This window comes from Sinocyclocheilus anshuiensis, unplaced genomic scaffold, assembly GCF_001515605.1.
Source record: "Sinocyclocheilus anshuiensis isolate Anshui unplaced genomic scaffold, SAMN03320099.WGS_v1.1 scaffold931, whole genome shotgun sequence".
In the NCBI taxonomy this organism is placed as follows: domain Eukaryota; kingdom Metazoa; phylum Chordata; class Actinopteri; order Cypriniformes; family Cyprinidae; genus Sinocyclocheilus; species Sinocyclocheilus anshuiensis.
In genome coordinates this window covers 415,330-425,745 of record NW_015544187.1, presented here as the reverse complement: position 1 = coordinate 425,745, position 10,416 = coordinate 415,330, and the positions used below count along the sequence as shown (strand labels likewise).

At 37.6% G+C, this 10,416-nt stretch overlaps 1 protein-coding gene across 3 annotated transcripts in view; it reads right to left on the bottom strand.

The window, feature by feature from the left end:
* Positions 1-3,887: 3,887 nt before the first annotated feature.
* Positions 3,888-10,416, bottom strand: part of LOC107696496 (transmembrane protein 108-like) — a 63,817-nt gene continuing 57,288 nt past the window's right edge. For all 3 annotated transcript variants that reach the window (XM_016496850.1, XM_016496848.1, XM_016496849.1), the window contains 3 exons: positions 6,642-7,886; positions 6,253-6,404; positions 3,888-4,068 (listed from right to left, as the gene is read on the bottom strand). In XM_016496850.1, coding sequence (XP_016352336.1) covers positions 3,952-4,068; positions 6,253-6,404; positions 6,642-7,886 — 1,514 coding nt within the window. In that variant the 3' untranslated portion in view covers positions 3,888-3,951. The remainder of the gene's footprint in view (positions 4,069-6,252; positions 6,405-6,641; positions 7,887-10,416) is intronic.

Here is a 10,416-nt window from a genome sequence, read left to right as displayed (position 1 = left end):
TGCAACTATACTAAAAGTGAACTTATAGGTATACTGATAGTTTACTAATTAAATACTTGTAGTACACTTTGAAGTATAGTCTCAGTAAACTACTAGTTTAGTAGTTTTATACTGCAAGTATACTCGTAAGTTTACTTCCTGTCTGTACTTACTATAAGTATACTTACGAGTATACTTGCAGTATAAAACTACTAAACTAGTAGTTTACTGAGATTATACTTCAAAGTGTACTACAAGTATTTAATTAGTAAACTATCAGTATACCTATAAGTTCACTTTTAGTATAGTTGCAGTACAAGCTACAACATTGATGTAAACTAGTTGTGTACTCAAAGTTTACTACTGTTATACTTAAAGTATATTTAAAAGTATACTTTTATATACTAGAAAGTGGGCCAATTTAGTCCCAAGGAGTATTGAAGTATACTACTAGTACACTGATATTTGTATACTTACTACATAAAGTATACTTAAATATATACTTGAACTTTACTTAAGAATACTTAATAAAATCAACTTGAAGTATACTACTTTTTGGTAAGGGTAGAAGCACAGTGAAGTCTATTATTAAGAAGTGGAAGGTATTTGGTACAACACAGACCCTCCCTGGATCAGGAAGTTGCTCCAAACTGGATGAAAGAGCCAAGAGGAAACTGGTCAGAGAGCCTACCAAGAGGCCTACAGCAACTCTGAAGCAGTTGCAGGAATTTATGACAAAGAGTAGTCATTGTGTGCATGTGACAACAATATCACAAATTCTCCACAAATGTGGCTTGTATGAGGGGGGCCTCATTATTTGGCCTCAACTCCAAACAATATGTTTGGCGGAAATCCAATACAGCTCACCATCCAACTAACACCATTCCTACAGTAAAGCATGGAGTTGGTGATATCCTGTTATGGGGGTGTTTCACTTGTCAGGATAGAAGGAAAATTAGATGAGGCAAAATACCATCAAATTTTTGAGGAAAATCTGCTTCCCTCTGCCAGAAAGTTGTCAATGGAAAGAAGGTTTACCTTCCAACATGACAATGGGCCAAAGCACACAGCAAAACTGACCACACAGTGGTTGAAGGAGAAACAGGTGAATGTTCTTGCATGGCCTAGTCAGAACCCAAACTTAAACTCCATTGAAATGACTCCCATTAAACCCCATCTGTGGAATGACTTGAAGACTGCAGTCCACAAATGGTCACCGATGAATTTAACTGAACTTGAGCAGTTCTGCAAAGAAGAGTGGGCAAATATTGCAAAGTCTAGATGTGCAAAGTTAGTAGAGACATATCCCAACAGAATAAAGGCTGGAATGAAAGCAAAAGGTGGTTCAACAAAATACTGACACAATCAGTGTCCTTTTTCCAAATCAGTGATTCTGTTTTTATTTTATTTTATTTTTATTTTTTTCTGACATGGTGTTATGTCTTTCACTTGGATATTATAAGTTGCACTGAGTAAATACAGCTGGATAAAACAAAAACTGTGTCCATCAGACTGCAAAGCAGCAAAATGTGATTATTTTAAAGGGGTGTGATTCATTTCTATAACCACTGTACAGTTTGTATTCTCTAGTTTATGTATAGGTACTTATTTATATAATATAGTAGGTTAGCTGTGTTTAGGGTTATACTGTTTTACGTCATTGTTGTATGTCTGTATTTATGTAGCACTGTGGTTCACTGTACAGATTCATTTCTATAACCACTTGTACAGTTTGTATTCTCTAGTTTATGTATAGGTGATTATTTATATATAGTATATAGGTTAGCTGTGTTTAGGTTTATACTGTTTTATGTCATTGTTGTATGTTTGTATTTATGTAGCACCGTGGTTCTGTGAGGCACTGCATTTCGTTCCACTGTATGTCCCCACATGTAGCAGAATGACAATAAAGCTCAACTTGACTTGTATATTTGTATTGTTTTAATATTAGGTAAATTTCTCAAATAACTCAAGACAGAATTTGCAAAACAAAGACTAAACACCTAACTGCATTCTAGCATGCAGCCATGTGATTGAGAGGGTTTATAAAAAAGACTGTTGCCTTTTGAGAAACTATGAATGAATGAACGTCCCAGTTGTGTGTCACACCGAACAGCTTGTGAATAGAAAAGCTTCATTCAGCATATATAGCAAATGGAAGATTCCAGACCCATTTAAATCAGGGGGAAAACATTGGTGTTTGTGTTCCACTTTGCTTTTTTTTTTAACAGGTTTTGCTTTAAATACTGACAAAAATCAACTAAAGACTGAAGAAGCCTTCAAAGCCTTTTTATTTGTATTGCTCAGCAGTAAAAAGTAGTTTATGTGCTACAAAAGAGTAGACATGACTCATAATATGCAAGAGCAATTTTTTTTCTGTCAGCTGAGCAATTACCTCCCTCTCCTTACATATCTAAAACTCATGCCAGCACAAAATAAATGGACGGAAACAATAGAAAAAAGAGGAAAAGGAAAACATTTAATCAAAATTAATTTAAAATAATATTTCTATAAAATCTGTGAAGCATACAGAAAAAAATGGGATATGTAAAGAAAAGATAATGATATGGTCTTAAAACATATTACCAACCTCAGGCATGTGTTCAAAAAAAGTACAAAATAAAATAGTTTCTCTGTATGTATTTATATCTAACAATTACACTCTATTACATCCAGTGATATCATTGACATTCATCTAAAAAACTGTACAATACAGCAGTAAGCACTGAGAATCAAAGAGAAATTCAGTTTGGTCTCATTTATTCTCATCAATGTTCACATAAGGGACAAAGATAGACAGACAGAACCACAAGCACACTCATTCACCCTTCACTAAGAAAAACATGTCTTCTAACTATATATATATATATATATATATATATAGCCAACCTGTGAAGCAATAGTAGTGCCATTTTCATCAGAGCATGACATAGCGAATAAACAAATATAGTGGTTTAATAAAATAAAAATAAAAAATGCATTTCCACTAGTTATACAGTATAATGCTTAGCCCTGCTAATGGAAGTTGAACACAAACAAGTACAACATGAACAGATATGATGTGAAATGTGGAGCACAGTAACATTACCATGCAAAGGGCTTTGTATGAGGCATTTCATTGGAATTTAAGCATTTGTTTTTTCTACTTGCTTGTGCAACTGTGTCAACATGAATGGAATTTTAGGATGTTTGTAACAACGAAATCTTGAGAGAAACAAAATCCTGTTTGACATCTAGTCTAAAGACACACATACACCTCAAATCAGAAAAGATGCATGCAACAAGACATATACACACACGAAAACATCTTGAACATCTAAGGAATGGGACAATTGTCATTTTGTCTTTTGGCTGGTGACTCAGCTGGGGACAAACCATCTCAGAAAGTCTTGATTAGTCCTCCATAAAATGCAAACAGGCAATCAACTCAAGTTCCTCCAAGAGGGAAGCGAGGGTTGCTGCAGTACCCACTGGACCCATTCCAGAAACATTCCAGAATCAATGCCCTTTTCCCCTGCATCCCCTTACATACAGAATTCAAGTGCGGCAGGCTTTTTTAAGTAATCATATTAAGTGTTTTGGGTAACGTCACACAAGCATCCTTACACCACGCGTCATGTTTCTCAGCACTCGGCACCACCAAAGCCACTGGGACATAAGAGCAACCACACTTATTGTTTTTATTCAAAAAAGACATAAAAACCCTTATCACAATGAAGCGTCTGTAGAAAACCCACATCAAAAAAATATGCAGGGGCTCCCCCTTATTGTAAATTTTTGTTCTTTTTTGTAATATTCTTTCAGATCCTTGAAACCAGTTTCATATATAAACCGCAGTCTCTGAAGGTCCACCACATATATGTATATATATATATATATATTTTTATTTATATTTGTATATTCTTAAAAAATGAAAGCAAATAAAAGGGACTGGAAAATCCTCAAGGATTTTGTCTCTTTTTAATAGTGTGTTTAGATATCAGAAGCCTTGTCTCTGTTGATAAAGAGAGTCTCTTGGCAAAAGGGGTTAACCAGAACCACGCCGCTGTCGCTGTAGTCACCGTTAGGGGGCAGACACGTCTCTTGTTCCTAAAACACAAAGAAACATGAGAACATTAGCACAGTATACTTGCATTCATGCTAACTTAAGACTAATAAAGGTGTCTGATCCTACAAAGCTAAATACAGTTAAGGTGAAAGGAACAGGTATCCTTCTCAGGATCTATGTTCTTATAGAACAAATATGCATTTCTATGGTGTAGTGATTGAGCTCTATCACCATAGAGACTGCGTGTATGAATGAATGGGAGGAAATGAAGGAAGAAGCAGGGTAAATTGCACCTGTGCAGGAAGACAGCTAATTAAAAGGCTCTAAATTCTAAGATGTTTTGTGTTTGGTCACACATATTAAATGGAAATTCTTATTCAAACATTAAAATGAACCTATCTATCCAACTTTCCATGAATCTATCTGTCTAAAAACACAATTTAGTAGGATAGGATAAAAGTCAACTGAAAAAAAAAATGATAGAGAGAAATAAATAGGAAGGGAATGTATGTCTCTGTTGCTTCTCTAAGAGAACTAAAGGGTGATTTGAAAACCTGTGGGTCACCGGCATCCCAAACATGATTCTTCATCATCATCATCATCATCATCATCATCACACTCCTGTCAGAAAATGTCAGCAAGCAAGAACAAAAAGGTGGGGGGAAAAAAGAAGCATGCAGAGGTTGAAATGGAAAATGTCAAAGAAAGTATGATGGTAATATCACAAAATAGATGTGGGAAAAAATGACTGGAAAATTGTGAGAAAGAGAGAGTGAGAGTTATGGTCTCTGATCACCAGGTGGCGATATATAACATGAATGATAAATCATGCTACAGACCTTGCAGTTACCACTAAGTGATTTTTTTCAAGCACGCATTGTCTTGATTGCAATGATTACTGTTCATTTCATAATGATACCCGAGCAATGAAAAAGCTATGAATATTTGTCATTCAGCCAGATATCTTATTCAGTTCACGATTCGTAGAGTAAATCATATGAATAGCACAGCCTTTTCTGTTCACAAAAGCATGGAGTTAATTCGAAGGTTAATTACTGTGAATGGCGAAGAACATGACTCAAAATTGCGAAAAATCTCTACAGAAGGGACAGAATAGAGACAAAGTGAAATGATGGAGAAAAGACGGAGAAACAGGATCAAGAATATTGCGAGCTGGCTTTGACCTCATATCAACCCCGAAGCACCATGGCTCCGCAGATTGGAGGGCAGACATTAAACACTAGACATGTAGGTAACATTCTGGGGTGTGGTTTGAGCCCTGGGAACTTAAAGTTGACATGTAATGAAAGTTTTCTAAATGCATATTATTGGTCTTATTGTAAACGATTCATCCATCCCTTATGAAAAATAAGTTTATTCAAGTATGCTATTAGTATACTTCTTTTAAATTGAAATAGGAAAGTATACTTTTAGTCTACTTTTTATGTACTTCTCAACTGTTATACTTAAAGTATACTTAGAAAAGTATACTTTTATATACTAGAAAGTGGGCCAATTTAGTCCCAAGGAGTACTGAAATAGTACACTTACAAGTATACTACTAATACACTAATACTAATACTTACTACATAAAGTATACCTAAACATATACTTGAATTTTACTTAAGTATACTTAATAAAATGAACTTGAAGTATACTACTTTTTGGTAAGGGATGTTTATGTTACTTTTTTTGACCTAATAATTTTTGATTAAAATATCATAATGCAATCTTCTGGTGAAAAGACAGACTTCTCTCTGGTTGCGTACGCTGGACTTCTCCTGTGATTTAGTTTGCTTAAACCCATCCCTTTCTTACAATCGACTACAAGTTTGCATTCAGATCCACCTCCATCCAATTAACAACCATTACATTGAACCATGTCTCTGTCCTACATTTTTCTTCTAGATAGTCTGTTTCAATATGATGTACATTAGGGCTGTGCGATATTGAAAAAAAATGTGATATGCGATAACTCATTAAATAATAGTAAGAGCAGTGAGTGATTTTCTCTTTGTCTTTTGTTCATGGCCCCAAATATTGCAAGCTGTGGTGATATGCATATTGTGATATATACATTCGCGATATTTCGATAATTTCGATATATTGCACAGCCCTAATGTACATCACAATACATAAGAAATCTGACGCTACTTACGCTACATTGCTACTTTTAAAGAGACAAAAAGCAGTGGCTAAAGTGTCTTCCAGGTCTCTGTCAGTACCTCAGTCTCCAGTGATTGTATCTCGCATGGGAGCTCCACAGCATGGCGGGTGAAGTAATCCATGGTGATGGCATCATTCCAGTAGCTCAAGTTGTTCTCCTGAGTAGCAGACTTCTTCTTTTTCCTCATACAGCATACGGTAAGCAGCACGGCTGAAGAGACGAAGACATATTAATATTCTATATCTAATTCTTCTTCATTGTAGCCCTAAGACCACATTAATCACTTCTGAATTTTGTATGATGTATTTCAGAAAGTTGTAAGCAAATGCCACTAAGCCACAAAGGGAATATAATGTTATATTGTGACTTTGGAAAAGTTCCTGTCAGTTCTGATGACAGAAAGTACAAGTTTTGAAAGCTGGAGGAAGTGTGATATTGGTTACTCACAGCATGAGGAGACAGGCACGCTAATGGCAAGAACCAACCACACAATGTCCATTTTGTCCAGGCAGATGGTGTTTTTTTCATGAGGGGGACCCAGCACAGGACCCGACTGGTTCCCAGACCCCCACGCGCCTTGAGTGGTGGCTGGGACCTGCCTGTTCATGAAGCTCCCGCTAGCTGTGGAGAGTGCCTCTGAGATGTCTGAATCATTTGCTGCAGGCCATGAGGCATCAGTGCTGTTGATAACATCTGTGGCATCTTTTAAAGAGACAAGAGAACCAGTGGTCATATTGGTGGTTTCATCCCTGTCATCTTGGATTTCCAAAAAGTTTCCACTCTCCGCTGAAGAAGTGGGATCAGATTTTGTAACATGGTTGGAAGGCAGGGCTAGAGCTGGGGGAGGAGACTGGATGTCAGTTTGTGCCAAAGCTTTTCCCACCGTTCCCAATGGGAGAGTGGGATTCTCTGTTGAAGACACGTCACGCAATGTAATGGTGTGGTGCGAAGCCACCTTATCCGTGTTCTGCCTTTTGTGGGTTTTGAAGGTTGAAGACAATGAAGATGATGGTGGATGTTGAATGGGATCAATGGGCTCCTTCACTCCCATCTCTCCAGTGTCTGTGGTCCCCGAAAGGCCCTCGGCACCAAGGGCCATGTCACTTTCAGTCCTTGAGAGAAAAGAATGATTTGAGCCAGAATTTGTGGCTTGGTTTCCACTGTCCAACCCAGTAGCGCCGATCTGATTTCTACTGACCACACCTGAGGCCTCCAAATGGTTCACTGGCTTTCTGCTGATTGTACTCGGCTTGTCGATATTAGTGCTAAAGTTCTGGTCTTGGGTTTTAGTGGTGAAAACCCCAGAGCTTGTTCTATTGAACATACTTCTAGAGGTCAGTTGGGGTGCTTCTGCTTCTGGAAGAGGAGATCTAAGTAGTGCCTGATCCCTGGGACCAAAAGAATGCACCCCTACTGTTGTTGTTTGAAATATGGCAGATGGAACAGTGTTCTTCTGTGTCTGGAATGAGTGGACAGTAGTGGGTCTACTGATGGCTTCTAGAGAGGCCAGTGACTGGATGTGCAGATCCCCAGTGCTGGAACCCTCCTGCCAGCTCAAGGCCCCCGGTGAGAGGATGGCGAGGGTTCTGCTTCTCGTTGACATGGAGACAAGGTCCCGAGGGGTTTGGCTGGGGTGAAGCTCCTCTGCAGAGAACACCAGCCCAACTGGCACAGACAGAATCAGCAGAACACCTGAGAAAGAAAAACAGGCCATGAGAAGAATGTAGACATAATGCATTTATGGAAAATGCTCACCGCACATACAGCACCAAGGAAACTTTTACTTTAAGCTTTATTTAGTCCATAAGGAGGTTCTTACAGAACCATGCAGAGAACAGTTGAGTAATAATCTTAGCTGGGCAGCTTGATTAGAATATTGATTAGAATTTTATGAGCTTTAATGAATGCTGGTAAGGTTACAGCATCTGAATGACATCACCAAATGTGGACGGGCCCTGACATATGGTTCAAAATGGTGTCTTATGGCACCACTGCATACACAAAAACCATACAGCTACCTTCTAAGACACCTGATGATCAGAGTGAGGTCCTTGTTTTATCTGCATGCCATTTTAGTTGCTATAGAAACCAAGATTCAGCTCTTAGAAGGCGAAAGGCAGTGAGAGATGAGAGAACATCACAAACCATATAAAGAAGACATGAAGTGATCTGAGCTAATACCAGCTACTGAGCAAGTGTCATAGGTGTTCAAAATTTGACATTAATTATGTGAAATGTGTTTCATGCTTTATGCACAGAACCCTTCAAAGCCTCTGTTTTATCCAGTAATACTGATTTAAATCAGACCAAGACGAATCACTCTGAAGCCACTCTGAAAGAAAAACATGACATCAATGCTGTACATTTACAGTGCATAGCTATTGTTAGGGTCCCTTACCCTAGAAAGTGGGGGTGGCGTAGTAAATTTGGCCGACATTCCTAACAGCCATATATTCGAGGTCACACATTGATCAACAAGAAGACAGCAAGTTTTTGAGTAAATGTTTAGTGAATGGTAAGTTTCCTACCAATCAAAAGTTGCCCATGCTGAGCAAGCAGTGAAGAGAGATAAACAGTGTTTCATTCAAGTGCTAATGCTAATTCCAGATTACCATATCAAACACCAGCATGCCCATGCTAGAAACCTACATGACTATGATGACAATATGACCATTCTTATTTCAAAGTTCACTACCACAGACCATAACCGTTAGCTATCTGCCGTGTCCTGTTATTTTTATTTATTTATTTTTAATCAAAAGGTATTACATCTAACATCCAGCCAGCCTTACCAATCCAACACAGCATTAATAAAACATCACCTTGTAAATAAAACATGAATCGCTGCTTATTTCACAACAAAGTGGTGTGTTTAGCTCAAGATACAAGCTCTTGAGCTCTCTCCCCTCAGCACACATCCTCAACAGACTCCCAGAGTGTTTAACAAGCCGTGGATCTGAAGGTTCACACAGCCACTGAAATCATCTGAACATGAGCTCCCTGGTCCAATGTAAACACACAGCTGTCCTATTAGCAAAGTCATGCTTTATAATTTATCAAATCAAAAATATTAAAAGTGTGGAAATGGCTTTTAAGTCTGTTAGCATCAGAAAATCCCTCATTACTTAGTAGTTTGTATTGAGTCTTATCTGTTCCCTCAGGTTTGTACTCTATTAATATGGTTTTTGGATGATGAGTCAAAAATTGTTATATCAAAGGTGAGAAATCGCACAGGAAAATCCGAAGCCAATACACACCATTACAGACAAAATACTAGAATACTAGCATGCTACTCTTTTGCTACTAATTCTGCCATATGGAATAGCATACTATTATATAGTAGAATATAGCATATACTAGCATATAAAGCATATTAGCATACTACTCGTACTATTTCTGCCATATGGAATAGTATACTAGCATTATATAACATATGTATACTGGAATATGTTACATAGCATGCAACTCTAACTATTTCTACTATATGGAATAGCATAGAATATATAGCATAACATAACATAGCATATGTATTACCATATATAGCATACAAGCACGCTAATCTTATTTCTGCCATATGGAATAGCATGCTACCATATATAGCATACTAGCATAATTCATACTAGAATGCTACTGCCACATGGAATAACATAGGCTACTAGCATAATATCATGGAATTACATAGTATCCAAAAGTAATAATTACAGATCATTTGACCGCTTTTTGATTCTAATTACAAATTTCTGCTCTATACCTTCAAAGATTTGATAGCCTACTACTAGTCTTTTTAAAATCCAGACTCCCATTAATGGCGTAACGGCATCCAATCAGATTGTACCTGGCAATTTCAGGCAGTTCTTGCATTTTTTGTTGGCAATAAATCAGACCTTCAGTGAACAGACTGTGGGCGGTCTGTGGGTGTTCTGTCTGAGTCTTATAACCAGGGCAGGACTTAGGGGGGCGGGGGCCCCTGGGCTTGAGGTTATGTTTGGGCCCTATACCTACACTACAAATGCCCTCAAATAGAACACCATTATGGAGTAAAACAAAATACACAAACATATGCTTGAAATGAAATAAGCTACTTTTTTTAAATATGAAACTACAACCGCCAGTAGGTAGCAACAAGTGACTGTCTTAATGAGTGAGCTGAATCAACCGATTCGTTTAAAAAGCTGATTCATTTAACTTTGCAAACGACTGTACTTATAGCCTGATTGAATCA